Source organism: Varanus komodoensis, unplaced genomic scaffold, assembly GCF_004798865.1.
Source record: "Varanus komodoensis strain SLA01 unplaced genomic scaffold, ASM479886v1 scaffold34_1, whole genome shotgun sequence".
NCBI classification, from domain to species: Eukaryota; Metazoa; Chordata; class Lepidosauria; order Squamata; family Varanidae; genus Varanus; species Varanus komodoensis.
Genome location: NW_025335854.1, coordinates 5,700,074 through 5,717,017, shown reverse-complemented (window position 1 = coordinate 5,717,017; position 16,944 = coordinate 5,700,074). Strand labels below are relative to the sequence as shown.

General features: G+C 46.8%; 1 protein-coding gene across 1 annotated transcript in view; it reads left to right on the top strand.

The window, feature by feature from the left end:
* The window catches only part of LAMC1 (laminin subunit gamma 1), a 128,589-nt gene that overhangs the window by 65,433 nt on the left and 46,212 nt on the right, over positions 1–16,944 (top strand). The window contains exons 2-3 of the mRNA XM_044439319.1: positions 11,712–12,016; positions 15,389–15,519. Coding sequence (XP_044295254.1) covers positions 11,712–12,016; positions 15,389–15,519 — 436 coding nt within the window. The remainder of the gene's footprint in view (positions 1–11,711; positions 12,017–15,388; positions 15,520–16,944) is intronic.

Genomic DNA, 16,944 nt, shown 5'->3' with positions numbered 1-16,944 from the left:
TACAGTTTCTGGCTGCTTTACTGTAGATTCGTACCTTGTAGGTTTCTCTTTGACATAGTGCATACCTTCTCATGCACATTATTTGGAAAAATGATTTTAGAAATTCAGAAACACTTGGGAAGGGGAGCTCACCTGGTCGATGCCTCTACTTGCTACAGAGGACTTGCTAGTTATAAACTTGCATCACAGGCTATTAACTTTGGGCTTTTAATTTTTCTGCCTGTGGGAGAGTTGACCATGATTATTCCGAAATGGATGTGTTGAATCTTTTCGGGATTTGATGTGTCCAACGTACTCCATTTCCCACAAACTAGGCTGCAGTTGCATTGGTTCCCAGTCAGTACTATATTTCACAGGCGTGACCAGGCTGAATCCAGCCTGAATTTACCTGAATATTTACCTGAGGGCCAAATTCAGTTTCAGGCTCTGTGGCTGATGTTGTCGGTCTGCCTTTGCCAGAGACACTTCCCTTGCTGGTAGCAGTGACCTGGATTTTGTGGAATCTATTCTGTGTGTGGGTCACAAATCGCCAGGCATCACTCATTCTGCCTTCAGACCACAAACAAACTTTTCAGGGTGCAGGAAACCATGCCAAGGATGACACTGTTTGTTTCTCAGTAATTCCTGTATTTGTTCGCGTGCAACACTGAGTTTGTCTTCCCCCGTTCTGTTGCGTTCCCGCTTCCACCAGCACGGAGTCGGGTGAGACACGCCCAGATCAGTGTGCAAACAGTGAGCAGAGCACCCCGCAGGAGGGCTACAGGGAGGCGAAAGCAGGAGTGGAGATGTATTACAGGTCTCTAATAGCACATAAATTTCTGTAGTTTTTAAATAGTCTAAGGATATGCATTACTATATGTATCAGCATAAACTTTTGTACTTTCCAGCTAACACACACACTTAAATTTCAGGAAAGTAAAAACTAATTTGAAGGTCAGTGAACTTCGAACCCCCTGGGAGGCTGGTTCCCCACCGATTCCATGTGTCGAATTCATAAAAACCTGCACGGATGTGCATCCTTCTCAGATTTCCCCAGTGTCACGAGTGGCGGCTTGTTCTGCACCAAGAGGACAGGCAGGCAGGCCCTCTGGCCATTCCTTTGACCAGCTGGCATTCCTCCTCCTCCCCTGCCATCGTGGGCCACCTTTAGGCCAGTGTCCTTGGATGACCTCTGCAACCCCCGAAGCGAACTAGCAGCTTTAGAAAGCTAGACAGGCTGGATCCTGAGCACAGTCCAGATCCAGAAGGTTCAAGATCCTGAGAGAGAAGACTTTCAACCCAAGCTTATCTCATAAGGGCAATCTTCTCACCATCTCTAGCAGCAGTGCCAGCTGGCAGGGATTTTCTGTGAGATAAATTATCCATCCATTCAGAAGAGCAAGAGAACAAGGGGGCTTTTGTGCTCGGAGGACAAGGGGAGCGACCTCCTCGCTTTCCTGGCTTAAAGGCCTCTCTACGCACTTTTTCCTCTCTGTATTTATAGATCCAAGGCTGCGACACTTCCTCTAGCACTGCTCATACTTATGCAAAGGGCAGGATGTGGCCCCTTGCTCCACCCAGCCAAGCCGTTGCAGTCCAGAGCCCTTTGCTGCTGCTGACCCTGCTGAAACAAAGCACCTGATGCAGAAACTTCCTAAACCAGTGCTGCTCTCATCGTCATCCCATTCGAATTCAGCTTCCAGAAGATGCCAAGCATTTTTGACCAGGCCTTGGGGGCAGCTGGTCCCAGGCCCCTGTCATGCTCCAGCTGGGTCAGGATGAAGAGGAACTCAGCTGGTGCTTGCGTGTGCAAGACAGATCAAAGCTCAGTGGAGAAGGAGAAGGGACCATGGTAGTTCACAAGACCTACTTCTTCCAAGGGAGGGTGTATTGGATAAAAGCTTCTTCTAGCAAACCTAGAGAAGGAACAGGCAACATGAAGATTCTGGGAAGTGGCTTCCTTCCCTAGACACCAGTTTGGGCCCCAACAGTGTTATCTGGCACAGAAGCTTCTCTCTTCACCCGTGCTGGGCTGTATAATAAAGCTACTAGTCCCTGGTGATCAGAGCCTCCTAATTACAGCACTTGGGGGGTATCACACTCTGAGGAAAAAGCAAGTTCCCCTCTTCAACCCAGGTCTTACTCTCACTGGGGTCCTTCCCGCCCTAGACTCCATCCCCTAGACCTGGGGACATGGCAGATCATGTCTTTTATTCAAACAACAAGCTCTGAGGGAGAGGAACTTCTATGTGGAGTTCTCCAAGGTAGTCTGGAAGAGGCTTGGGTTCCTAATTGTTAAGAGCATCAAAAGGCATAGCCTGCTGAAGTGGAGAAAGCGCAGGAGAAAAACCAGGAGTGTGTTTCTGGGTGAAAGGACCCACTTTCTAAGTTCAGCTCTAAGAAGAAAAACAAATTCCTGGGCTGAATATATGCTCAGAGTTCTTTAATTCTAAAAGTAGGTCTGCTCCCGGTGGCTGGTGCCCTACATCTTGGTCTGTTGGCCGAACTCAAGATTATAGTTAGAAACGAGGTCAGTCCCACAGACCCAAACTCTGCCTACCCAGTCTGGGTTGCGTTGTGGACCCCAGGGGTCTTTGAACGTCTCTTCACCGAGGGCCAGATTCCGCTTCAGGTGGGGACATTCTCCCTCTGAGAGGAGGACCCAAGGCAAGGTAACTGGACCAAAATTCCAGCGTGCGTTAGCATGGAGTGCTTCTTACAGGCAGCAAGCCTTAGAGGGGAGCTCTTTAGAAGGAGGCTGCACAAAACTTCACGAAAGCCAGGAAATCACCTGAAAATGGCCAGTCGGGAAACCAGGCTTGGATGGGGCGTGTGATGGGAGGGCAACACCCAGCCTAATCCAGCCCACAGCAAGCTGAGCACCCCTTGGGGGTCCCCCCAAAATCCCCAACCCATACCCCCGCACAAAGCTTCCCACGCACGCATGGTCAAGACGTAGTAACTTCTACCTCTTCTCTTCAGATCTTCAGGCACCTGCTCTGTGAAATTCCACAGCTTCTAATCAGAGGGCTTAAATAAAGTTCACGTTGCATTTTTGTAGCATGAAATCCTTTGCTGCTTGAAGCCCAACCCTTTTGTTGCAGAAAGGAAAAAAGAAATCACTTTTGAAGCGTAAAGCCCAGCCTTCGAATTGCTGGCATCTCTGAATAAAGGCCAAAAAACAGGGCTTGACCAGACTCGGCTGTAGTTTGGGAACAGCAAACTGTAGTTTAAAGGTTTCCTGGCACTTGGCATGTTGAAGTGATGGAGGAGCCTTTTGTTTTCTGTCTTACTGTACTGACTGCAGCTCAGTTTTATCTGCTCTGGACTTTTAAATTAAAAATATGAGCCCTGCATGCAGGGAGAGGGGGAAGTGAACTGTTCTTTTGGAAGGGAAGATGGGTTTGGGGTGGACTAAAACCAGGTAGGGCTTGATCCTTGGATGCCATGAATTAAACATCATGGAAACTGGTTGACAACTCTCTCTTCTGGCACCTGTGTGAGCCAGCATGGTGTGGTAGTTAGAGGGTTGGACCGGGGACCCGGGAGATCTGGACTTTCGTCCCCACTCGGTCGTGAGGTTTGCTGGGTGACTTTGGACCAGTCACAGACTCTCAGCCCAGCCGACCTCGTCAGGTTGTTGTGAGGATAAAATGGAGCTGTGGAAGCCACCTTGGGTTCCTTCCTAGAGGGAAAAGGTGGGATCTAATTGCAATTTGATGATGATGGAAATTTACTCCATAGCATATGTGTAATAGACTTTATACCGGGCAGAATCCACAACCAAAAGTACCTTCTGAGTGAGCAATAACTTTCTTCAGTAGCAGGATTCACCTAAAAGAAGGTGAACAAAATAGGCATTTGACTAGCCATCAATATTTCGATTTTATTGATGACCAGCTAGAAGGGTGGGGGTTCAAGGGAAGATTCGTTTATTCACAAATGTCTTAGACATCTGGGTTGCAGCTTGTTTCTGTTGCAATTATTTAAACTACAATCAATATTCCTTTTCCCTTTACTTTTTTGTATTGCTAATCAGAGCATACAAGCACATGCCTCCTAATATTATGACTTTATATTGGTGCCTCCATTGGTCCTTCTCCGAGTATTTCATCTCAAGGGCATGGCGGCTAAGGACTAGAAGGCAGGTTGCCATGAAAATGGTATCACGGGTGTGCATGATCACACACATGGTTGGTGACTCAGATTTTAGCATGTGCAAATGCTTCTTGCTAGCATACTCATATGGACTAGCTTGCTGTATAACATGTTTTTTCACCTGTAAACTTTAACTCCATGCAAACAGGTTTATTTTTTAATGTCTGAATGGTTGGTAGCATAAACTGTGATTCATCTTTTGTATTTAAAATAAATCTTGGTATAACTCTCAGCTTTCTTCCATCTCCCCATCAGTCTTCTGTGTTTCTTCTGAAGGGAATAATCATGCTGATGTGTAAATGAAGCCTTTGCTTACTGAAATCTATTCCTCAAAGCATTTAGAAAAGTGTTTCCCCATGTCTTGACCAAAATGGATTGTCTTCCTTTGGTTGCCTTTCTGGCACTTTCTTAACATCACTCAGTTTATAATCTGACTATGGTTGCAGCGTTCTTACCCTTCTAGTATCTGTTATTGTGTAAACTGCTCCCTTTAGGTTCTTAAAATGAAGCAAGGTTTGACCCCAGGTTTCCGACCTTTCTTTTAAAAAGGAAAGCTCCAACCTCCCCAAAGGCTCACTAGGAAACTGGCGGTTGAGACTTTGGTCTCCCGGTTGGATCAATTGTGCTAGACCTTGAATGCCATTTCAAGTGAACACTGTATGCTAGATGGAAACAAGGCAAAGGACTTTGGGATGGAAGTAATTAATTTTGAGGTGCTGGGCAGCAATGCATTTTACCAAAGGGCCAACCGTCAGGCGGGAACAAACGTCCATGACACACCGGCAAAAGCAGCGCTCCTTCTGCCCTCCTTTGGGCTAAGTGGCAACCAAACGATGGAGCTCATGAAGCTGAATTTGACTTGGGATCCACTCCTTCTGGATACCTACACTACAGACCCAAGTTCAGAATGCAGAATCATTCTGCAGATCCCAGACAAGTTAGATGGTTGGTCTCAGCCTGATACCAGATTAAAGTTTTGATTCATCTAGCCAGGGCTTTTCCGGCACCTTTTTTTGACAGATTTTTCCAAGTGATTGTGAATCGCCCTGTTGGGCGTAGCAGGTCGGTGGCAAAAATCATTAGCATAGTGCCTGCGGGCTGCTTGTGTGTCCGCTCTGGTTGTGAGGGTGCTGCTTGGCTCGGGACGCTGCTCGGCTTGGGATCAGTCGTGTGGTCGTGCGCTGAGTGCTTACTGCCGGCGGCGACCATTGTGTTTGTGTGTGTGTTGAGTGACTGGCTATGTGCAAAAGGTAAATAAGTTCTTTATTTCAAAAATAGTTGGTGAATTGAAAATCTGTTTTAGTGTAAAAGTGTGACCGCAAGACGTGAGTTCTGGCACCTTTTTTTTTTTTTTACAAAAAAAGCACTGCACCTAGCCCTGTAGAGCCAGTGCTGGCTGGCAGCAGCTGTCCAGGAGAACAAGTATTCTTTCCTTGCTCTCCCCACAGTTGCTGAAAATTGAACTCCAGTCCTTCAGCATGGAAAACATGCACAGGAGTTAAAAACAGGACAGGAGTTAAAGAGGAAACTTAGTCATAGGCCCCGTAATGTGTGAATTTTTCATATCAATGGCCGTTCTCTTGTCCTGGAGCAACAGCAATGGGTTTACCCAATGCTTCACCAAATATATGGCCAGCAGAAGGCTTCCTAGTAGTTTATTTCAATAACAGTATCTCTGAGGCAGAAATTGCAAATAGCAGCTTTGTTCTTAGTCTTCCCCCCTTACTTGGCTTTGGAGGGCTTGGGTGGGAGTAAAAAAGTGCTTATTTATTCTTACCAGTAATCGCTGAAGAGCAAACTTCAAAGCATTCTAGCAATGTTAATTTCTTCCGCTTTTTTCCAAGGTCTTACGGTGCATCTAGGAGAGGAAAAACACTTTTTGAATGACTTTCCCAGCAGTCAGTTGAGCAACCCAGCCAAGACTTGGACTTTTGGTATTAACCATTGTGGTTGGCTAATGTGCAAAACAATAACTTAGTGTATCTTTTAAATTAGAATGCAGACTCTTCTGTTCTTTGTTTTACTTGACTGTTTATAATGATTAATAAAGTTATTTCTGAGTTGCCTCAGAAACAGCTTTTGTGACTTCTGAAAACTGCAAAACAGTGTGTAATGTTCAAAACATCATGCAGCAAAATTAAGAGCAGGAGAAAAGCAATGGCACAAATAGAGAGCAGAGTTAATAGAGCTCTTATCTTGTGAAAGCCAAACAGAATAACTTCCCTAAAGCCAGAGAAAGAACAGGCCAGGCTAACTTCCTTAGTGAGTTTCACAAAGAAGGAGGCCAACACAGAGGAGACCCTTTTCCCATTGTTCTCATCAATTCAGCTTCTCTCAGTCCTGAGAGAGACAAAGGGACATTGGGAGAGATCTTAAAACTACAGCAAGCTCATATGGGAAGAAGTGAGCTATCAAATAGCTATGTTTAAGGCTGCGTACGTGAGGATCAGCACTTCTGTGAATAATTTGCAGGATGGTGTTTTTAGGGATGTCAAGATTATCTATTACAACGATGATTGCAATAGGTGGCTTTTATAGATGAGGGCATCTATAGATAGAAGCAGAACCAGACGTCCTTGAGAAGGAAGTAGCGTGGGCAATAAGTCAGCTGCCAAACACCAAAGCACCAGGCATTGACGACATCCCTGCAGAGTTGCTGAAGCATTGGAACCACAACAGTGTAATGCCAGAAAATCTGGGAAGCCAGCACATGGCCAGAGAACTGGAAGCACTCGATCTTCATTCCCATTCCAAAAATGAGTGACTCGAAGAACTGTTCTAACCACCACACAATTGTCCTCATACCTCACGCTAGCAAAATTCTCCTTAAAATTATGCAATGATGCTTCGCATCCATCATAGAAAGGAACTACTTGAAGTCCAAGCAAGCTTCCGAAGAGGCCAGGGTACTCATGACCATATGGCAAACTTGCACTGGATTATGGAGACTCTCAAAGGATGCTCAGCTGTGCTTTACTGACTACAAGAAATTTGTTGACTGAGTTGACTATGACAACTTGTGGAAAGCGCTAAAGACCAGGGGGTACCAACCCACCTGGTCAGGTGGCTGCAGTCATTATATACAAACCAGCCAGCAGCTGTAAGAACGTCGTATGGGGACACAGATTGGTTCAAGGTGGAGAATGGAGTCCGACCAGGATGTATTCTCTCCCCTTTTTTGTTTAACTTGTATGAAAAAGTGATCAGAGGAAGATGGATCCTGAAGAATCAAAAGTTGGGATAAAATCAGAGGGCAAACCATCAATAACCCTCGATATGCTGATGGCACAGCCTCTCCTCTCGGAAACCTGGGAAGGTCTAACGCGATTGATCCAAAGAATCAGAGAAGAGAGTGAGACATTCACCTCCTTCTGGACATCAAAAAGATAAAGATCCTGACAACTGCACAGGATGAAGCCATCAAAAAAGGAGTTGATACTGTGGAAATTGAATGTATGGAGGAATCCACTTTCCTTGGATCGCTGATTACTTCCAGCAGTGGATGCAGTCCAGTAATAAAGTGATGAATCTTACTAGGTCGTGCGGGAAAGACAAGCATGAATCGTGTGTGGAAAGGCAAGAACATCAGCTTGGCAACCAAGTGCAGATGGGTCTGAGTGATCATTTTGCAACCTACGGTTGTGAAGATTGGGCAGTGAAAAAGCAGGACGAGAGGAAAATCGACTCATTCAGACTGTGGTGTTGGCGGAGGCTCCCACGCATTCCATGGATGGTGGGACAGACAGACAGACAAACAGGCAGGAGCATATTAAACCAGATGACCAGATGGTCACAAGGTAACAAAGCTGAGTCTCAAGTATTTTGGCCACATTTTGCTACTGAGCTCATTGTAAAAAGATATAATACTTGGAACGCTCAGTGGCAAGAGAGAACTGGGTCGCCAAAGAGCGAGGTGGTTGGACTCCATCAAGGAGGATGCGGGCCAGAGTCTAGTTCAGCAGAAAGAGGTGGCAGAGGATCAGAAAGTGTGGCAAGATTTGTCCCCTAGGATCGCTTATAATTGGACGCGACTGAGTAGTGACATTAGAGGAGGACATCCCTTCTCCGAGGGGCTAATGATTTAGAAATCAAGAGGGGAAGACAGCCACAAAGACAGGTAGAGCAGTAGGTCATGGGGATTAGTTGGTTGTGCCCAAGTCTTTTGGAAAAGGTGGGATGGAAGATGAATTGTGAGGAAGGGGGCATTTGCACAGGTAGTTCCAAACCTAAGGAACAGCAGGTGAGAAAAAGCAGCGTCATTTCATCAGTGTCACCTCTATTTCAATTTTTTAAAAATAAAATAAATATTTGCACTCCTAGTTGTCAAGATGTGTGTTTCTTGTACAGTGTTTCACTTACGGCGCCATTCTTATAATAAACACAATAAGGGAAGTCAAACGAGGGTACAGCAAACTATTATCAATCGAAGCCCTTTAACTCTTCCTTTGCAGCCACCCGTGTTTTCATGCAGCTTCTTTCGGGCGCAATCCCAAAATCCAGTCAGTTTGTGGCTTGTTTCACGTGCTTTACGTTGCCATATATCAGAACTGCACATTCATGCTATGTATTTGTGCTTGGTAATTCACCGCGTCCCTGGAAACTTCTGGGGATCCATCATTCACAAGATTTATCTATTGTTATTTATTTTATTTATTAAAAGCTTTTTTACACTGATGAGAAATCGTGGGTGAAATTCTCGAAAAGGCAGTCTCCTAATCGTCCCGTGCAGCGGACAGCCCCCGAGGTGTGTGCTCATGGTGCGCTGTGGGTCCAGTGTGTGCTCCATTTGAATTGAATATATTTTTTAGAACGTGTCCCGGAATTGCCTGCAATTCTGCTTTGTTGGGAGGGGGTATTTGGGCCAAACTATACACAAAGATACTGTTTTTATAAAATGAGTAAAGAAATTGTCCGGGGCTCTTCATGAAATTGGGCAATGTAGAACAGCCCTACATGTCGCACGTACAAGGAAACACTGTTATAGATTGCAATCGCAGAGTGCCGTTATACAATGAGGAAAAAAACTACAATTATAACACCTTGTGTCTAGCAATAGTGGTCGTACATCGCCAGTGGGAGTGGATTCACACAACATGTTAAGCTGCAGCGGTTTAGCACAGTGCTTCCCACTGCTGGTCTGTGGACCAGTGCCGTTCCGCGGGAAGTTTCCTGCCAGTCCGTGGGGGCAGGGCTGCATCCTGCTCTCCGCCGACTGGTGCAGGGGCTGGCTGTGCGCTGCCCCTTTTTCTCAATTGGCATTGCGTCTGTGGCGGGGTTTGTGCGGGTGCCACCGAGGGGGCCAGAGACGGCTCGGTGGGAGCCACGTTGTGCCGATTTCGATATTTTCTTCTGATGTTGCCATTTTTGGTTGGTCAGCTCCTGGCTGCTTTGGAAAGTTTTCATTTTCTTTTAGTATTGTGTTTGGAAACGAACACACAGAACACTGTATCATGTATGGTGCTTTTTGTTTCTGCCTCAGTGGTCCCCAAGAGGCTGTTCCTGTTTTCGCCGGTCCCCGGCTGTGGGAAGGTTGACAACCATTGGTTTAGTGTGTGTCTAAACCCAGCACTCTTCTCAATAGCCGTGACTTGTGGAAGGGTTTAATGAACTCCAGCACGGCTCATCGTGTGGTCCGAACTTCTTCCGTGTTTGAATAGAGCACGTACCACACAGCCACCATTGTCTGCTGCCGTTTGGACTGCCGTATGTGCTTTTTTCGGCAGGTGATGGTGAGATCGTGCCTGTGCGCAAACCCACAGGGGTGACACAAGAGCAGCCGGTGGGCAGCTGTGCTTCTCATCCTGGGAACTTCTCTCCCCACCGAGAAGCCTTGAGAGGAAGGTGCTTTGCCCACAGCTTTCCTAACAGGCTCTTCCCAGAGATGTAATTCATGTCAGCGGTTTCTGGCACTCCAGGGGCAGCTCCATCTCTGAGCCGTCCTTAGCTGCCCTGCAGGTTCCTTCTTCCGGGTGCCACCAGGACGTATCCGTAGGGAAGCGCACAGGACATTTGCCTGCCTGCCTGCCGGTTGGCGTGTCCTTCAGATGCTGTTTGTCTTGACAGAAAACGGAGGCGCTTCCTCTTAAACACCCAGGGTGAGGAATGGCTGCCCGCTCAGCCCACATCATTATAAAACTTGCCAACTATGAGCGCCGTCCCTGTTCATGCGCCATAGTGCAAAGGCTGTTTAGCGCGTCTTTGCTGAACATAGCTTGAAGTGTCTCTTTTAACAGAAGTGCCACTGTTCTTGCGCCCTGCGGATCAGGAATGCTTGCTTCCTTTCCAAATCAGAAAGAGCTTTTCTTTCTGTCTGTCTGTCTGTCTGTCTGTCTGTCTGTCTTTCTTTCCTTTCTTTCTTTCTTTCTTTCTTTCTTTCTTTCTTTCTTTCTTTCTTTCTTTCACGCCCCCGCATGCAGATCATGGAGCTGTTAAAATTGTCCCTCCGTGTCAAGGAACGACAGCAGAATTCCTCACCTTGGTACCACTGAATGAACGAACGAACGCTGGATGCTTTCTCATCCTCCTCCTCCTAAATCTTGTTGCCTCCTTGTCACTTGACTCTTATCATAGAGGACATTCCTCATAAGCTTGGGTATTTCATCTCCATGCCTTTTGGACGGGAGAGAGCCCATTAAAAAGATTAAATACTATGTTGACAGCTTTCCCCGAGCTGCCGTCGCCCTCCAGGTGTCTTGGAGTGCATGTCCCATCATCCCGAGCCACCATGCTGATCTCCAGCTGAGGAACCTCTTGAGAAGCTTCCAGAAAACACACAATTGACTGCAAGTCCACTCTGCGCCTCCCCCATTTATGATCTTCCCCTGCAGTGCAGAGCTGTGTGAATGTGGGGTGTTCTCCCAGATGTATTTTCAGTGCATGTGGGTGTCGGATCAGGCCCAGCAGCACTGCATGTGTCCAGCGCTGGTCCCACAGCAGGCTTGGAACAATCCATTCACCTGGTTGCCCGTTACCTCCAGTTGACCGGACAGGTGAACATGTACAGTTAGAAGAAAGGTGATGGACCCTCCAGGCAGAACATGAGCAGTTTATGGGTTCCATCCAAACAATTTAAGCGTGTGCGTCTTTTTCCCACTGAAACTGGTCCTACAAATGTTTAACTTGACCCGAATTCTACCCAAAGCTCTGGTGTTGTTTTTTGTCCTTTTCAGACCATTCAAGCGTAAATGAGTTGGTGGACTAGGAGAGATTTCTGCGGGGTCATCACTTTTGTGGGTTTATTTGCAGGGCTGCCCCAAAATAGGCCCCAGAAAAATCTGTGGCATGCGAAAGGTCCTTGCCGTACAATTTGTTGTGGAAAAAGCACCCCACATTGCTTAATGTCATTTCTTACTTTGCTCCAGGTAGGCGGGAAAGATAACATTGACCCCTTTGCAGTGCAGTGAGTGCAGCAGGTTGGATAGAATATAGCATTTTCATTTCAGGGAAATGCAACCACGCCAAAAATAAGCAAAACACAAAATATCCTTGGAAATAAAGAAGAGAAGCTTCTCCCCCTTTCTAACCCAGTTATTTGGCCTTGCATCTAATGTTTTTTGCTGTTTTCTTCCTTGTAGGAAAGGCCTTTGATATTACATACGTACGCCTGAAATTCCACACCAGCCGGCCAGAGAGCTTTGTCATCTACAAGCGAACTCGGGAAGACGGCCCATGGGTGCCTTATCAGTACTACAGCGGATCCTGTGAGAAAACCTACCAGAAACCCAATCGGGGCTTTATCAGGACCGGAGAGGATGAGCAGCAGGCCCTTTGCACCGATGAATTCAGTGACATCTCTCCGCTCACGGGAGGGAATGTGGCATTTTCAACGCTGGAGGGGAGGCCCAGTGCTTATAACTTTGACAACAGTCCTGTCCTGCAGGTACGGAGGGTTGGGATTAGAACAGAGATGGATAGCAGCCATGCTTCAGCTCGTCGCAGCCCAGTCCTGGGGATCATTTCGCTGGGCCTGTTTGCATGTGAAGGCGAGCCATGGATTAAAAGACAAATGCTGGGTTGTTTAGCCCCTGAACAACCCAGTGGTCGGGGTTCACACATCACGCCCCACAACCTATGAAAGACCAGTGGTGGGTTGTGGAGTAAAAGTGGAAGCGGCGGATGTGGGCCATCTCCGGGCTTTGGAGACAAATTGGGACCCAGGAAATCCCCCTTTCCCCCTTTTCTGCTGCAAGATTTGCCGTGGCATCTCTTTGTCAGGCTGCAGGGCACATGATGGGGAGGAGCATGTGGAGGGAGGAAGAGCCCTGCACTCTCCCCCATGCACACTGCACTCCTGGCAGCCTGCCGGAAGCCCCCCCTCCCCAGATTGCAGGAGGTGATATTTGCATGCAAATGGGGAGACTTAACCCTCTCCTGCCTGCATTCCACTCCTCTGGAGGCATTTGTGCAGGTGAGAGAGAGGTGGGTGTGCACAGGGGTGGGAGGAAGGGTGTGTGTGCACATGCAGGGCTTGGGGGGTGTCAGCTCCTTTGTCCATCCTACTTGCATGCGCCCCTAATCCACAGCCACATGCTTCCCTGGGGAGCAAAGGGGTTGTCTGCTCCATGCCTTGATCAGTGAGATTCTCCATGACCCTACTTCTTCAGGAGCTTTCTGTGCTGTGCTCTTTGGCCGCCAGCTCAAGGCAGCCCTGGGATGGGCAGTGGGAACTGGAGGGATGGGGTGGGATGGTGGAGTGGGGCGAGGTGGGGTGGAGTTGAGAAGGCCATCAAGTCCCCCTCCCTGCTCTTTTTCCACATCTGGTCACCCATCCGGCTGCAAGTCCGTGCCTTTCCTGCTTAGCTGAAGCGACTTGGCATGCTTGCTTGACACATACCAGTGCAAGCAGACTGCCCAGAGTACGCGTGCAATGAATACAGTGAGGAATAATTAGTAACCGCAGTGGAAAAGAGCTTGGGGATTAGGCCTTCTGGTTGCTTTTCTGGTCCACCGCACAGGGCCTCCCGGTCTTTGAATGGAGACGCTGATGCTGATTCCACCCTGTTAAATTTGCATCACTTCACACCTCCTAATAAGGAAACGAGACGTCTTCCTTTTAAGGGAAACAGAACTGCTGCATTGTATTGGTGCGGTGTTTGTTTTTCCGTGGGGACCCACCTGCTTCCTTTCCAAATTACCATCAAATATGGTTAAAACGGTTCTGCATAAAATGAATAGGGAATGCGCCGGGTGCTTCAAACACGGGGGCTGCACTGATGACTATTCAGTCTGTGCCTGGATGCTGGCTTCAACACCCCCCACCCAAAAAAAAGAAGAGTCAAATTCAGGTCGTTATTTTCGCAAGCGGAGGATGTTGGAGGCGGCCAACCAGTTTGGAGCAATTACGCCTGTTTCCATTGTGTGGCGGTGGGTCTGTGGGAAAAATAACAAGAGGAAGTTTGGAATTAAGGCAAAGCATCCAGGAGCCATGGTACAGTGTGCGCGCACTACATGCATCCCTCGTCCTGTGACTAGAAAGCATCAGATTAAGTGCATTCGCTTCTCTCTCTTCTTGCGTTCAGGCCCTGCTGATAGGTGCAGGCCAGACTGGGGATGCAAAATGGGTGGCCCTCCAAACATGGCGTCCTCCAGCTCCCACAGCCCCTCACCATTGCCTGGGCAGGCTAGGATAGCGGTTTGAAAGATGCTGTGCAGCTATTAACATGATGAACTTCACTGGGCACAGTTAGTCATGTCATCCAAGCCTGGTCAAGGTAGGTAAGGGACCAGGCGGGTCTTCAAACCATTCAGGAACCCATAATTGATTCTAGGTTTGTGGGGTAGCCTACAGACTGCCTCCCCACCCCCAGATTCTACCGGCTGAGGGTAATTATAGTAATTTGGTGGTGTACCATTGGCACACATAGGTAGGAACATAATCTATGATGGCTTATTTTCTTTCTCTGATCATCTCTGCCTAGTATGAAAAGCTGCTGAGATCTAAAGTGGATCGTCTTCTCTCCTCCTCTCCTTGCCCTTCCAGAGATGTTCTGTTGTGCATGTCTGCTTTGTTCTTGGTATCTCTTTCGCACAGATCATGTTTTAAACCTCACTTTCCGGTCGAAACTCATGTTGATTCGCCAATAAATAGCTCTTAGCTAGATTTTCAACCAAAGGTGGCCTTTTAAAGCAAAACTCTTGGGGAATACACAGTGGACTTAGAATTTTATAAATGCTATTCTTTAGCTCTTGTCTCACTTTATAAAAACAACAATTTTGATGTTGGATGGGCTGCATTTCTCTAGGTAATGATCAGCAATGGACCGTTGGAATACACCCAGGATGATATTTCTGACCACACGCATTTCACAAGACATTCCTGTAAATATTTCAAACATAAAGCAAAAAGTGACGTTAGAAGCTTCTCCACTTGGTCCTTGTTAAGAGAGGGAGGAAATCCTCTTCAGATGGGAGGCAAGATAAAAGATTATGTTCCTCAGGAACAGAGGGAATCGCTTCAGCATCTTGCATGGTCGTAAAATGCTCCACTCTGAGGTTTTCTTCTTTGGTTACTTTTGAGGGAGAAGAGTTGGTCTAATGAAAATCTTTTCTTTTTTGTTCCCCTCCTGTTTACCATGCAAAGAAAGTAGGAGGCTAAACTGTGTGGATCACCCTCTGTGAGGAAACCCTTTTCGAAGTCGACTTGTTCATCCAAACTATGTTGCCCACAGTTTTCATCTCTATAAATGTCTCTTCAAATACCTGTATATTTCTACACTGGAAGTTTGTAACTATGATCTGCAAAGGCTCTCTCTCTTCTCTGTCTCTCTCTCTTGGTGCTCGTCCGTGTTTCTCCCTCTGCACTGTGCAATCCCATGGCAGGAATGTCCACCCATTCTATTTTTAGTTTATTTTTTAGTTTTTATTTTATTTTTTGAGTTATATCCTGCCTTTTTCCTACAAAGGGCTCAAGGCAGCTTACACCATTTGCCTCCTCCATCTTATCCCCACAACAACAACCCTGTGAGATAGGTTGGGCTGAGAGTCTGTGACTGACCCAAGGTCACCCAGTTGGCTCCGTGGCTGAGCAGGGACTTGAACCCGGATCACCTGAGTCCCAGTCCCCGCTCTTAACCATTACACCACACTGGCTCTCCATTCTCCTCCTCTTATTCCCTTCATGCCTTTGCTTAAGCTTCCCTTAAATGCGGCTTTCTGCTGGCAGAGCGGCGCTGTTTGTGCGCAGGTTTGCCGTGGCTTGTCCGATCATAACGTGCCTGGATGGTGTGGCTTAACTTCCATTTTCCCCCTTTAGGAATGGGTGACAGCCACTGACATCCGAGTGAGCCTCAATCGCCTGAACACCTTTGGAGATGAAGTTTTTAATGATCCCAAAGTCCTCAAGTCCTATTATTATGCAATTTCTGACTTTGCTGTGGGTGGTAGGTACGTAATAAATCATACTTAATCTTCTTTTTAATAACGAAACGTAATTATTTGCTTAAGGCCCTGGCTGCTTTCCTCTTGCAGCATTTGTCTGTGGTATGTTTTTTTTGCTGTGTGTTCATTTCAGAACTGGGACATAATAGAAACATATGCTAATGAACCTGTGCAGCTAAACATGCATCATTAATAGGACTATTCCAACATCCAGAGTGCATCTTTTAGCTTTATTTGCACAGGACTTACACAACCCACTGAAACAGTCCTGATTTTATTTTATGAAATTACTATCCATAGAAAAAGAGGATTTCTCAATAGGTAAAATATGTGCTCATTTGAATCTTCATTGTCATCATGATTATTATGACTGTTACTGATTTTAATGTATTTAATTTCTATATGGTCCAATATCAGAAGGTCTCAGGGTGGTTCAGAACAAGTATAACAGTTCAGATGAGAAGAAAAAAGACTTACTAATTTGGTGGCACTTTCATGAAATTTCAGCTCCTTGTGTTCTGTTTCTTTAGCTTTGTTTGCATTTGAAAGTTGTTGCATGTCAGCCTTTATTAATAAAGCAAGGCCTGGGCTTTACCGCTGTGTGGCTGGGAAGCTCAGAGAGTGACTTCAGGCAAGTTGACCCTTCTGAAGCAAACCTGCCTTGGGGTCTTTGCAGGACAAAACGTGGGCTACGAAAGCAATAAATATCAATAACTTTTCCAGCAACCTTGTAAGATAGTCAAGCATCTTTATCCAGATGTTTTTGCACATATTTCCTGAACTCTCCACCCCGGCCGAACCGCAGAAGCGTCCGCCAGAGTTCGCTACCGATGCATCTCAGCATTGCTTGTCTCATATACTGTTTCCTTTCTGACACAAGTCCATACTTGAGCGAATGGAAGTGAGCAGCTGAGGGACAGAAGAAATGTTCCACCCATCTTCTGGTGCTCTTCATACAGAGCCCTGCCCCTTCCCACTTTCCACAATCCTCAAAATGGGGGTAATTGGCAACATTAGATTCTGGCAAGGGATGAGTGGGTGCAATACCTTTAAAAATGCTTCTCGGACATGCTTGTCCGAACATTCCTGTCTCTTCTGTCTCATTGTCTCGTGACACTATTAACCAATTACAGACCACTTTAGAAACACGGCCGCGTATTTTAACCATCTCGGCCTTGTTTGCCTTCATAATTCAATGGGTAGAAGAGCGAGAGTTCCCATTTTACAGACAGGGAACTGAGGCAGAAGGCCAGTGACCTTCCCAAGATGGCAAAATGAATCTCATGGGGTCACTGCAATGCGCAGGACTGTCACGGATGGGACATTTTGGAGAGTTCTCATTCAAAAGATCGCCATGAGGCAGGGGCAACCGGATGGCACAGAGTGACGACAATTCAGAATTGCCAGCTCTGCAGCAGCAGTGCTACTTCC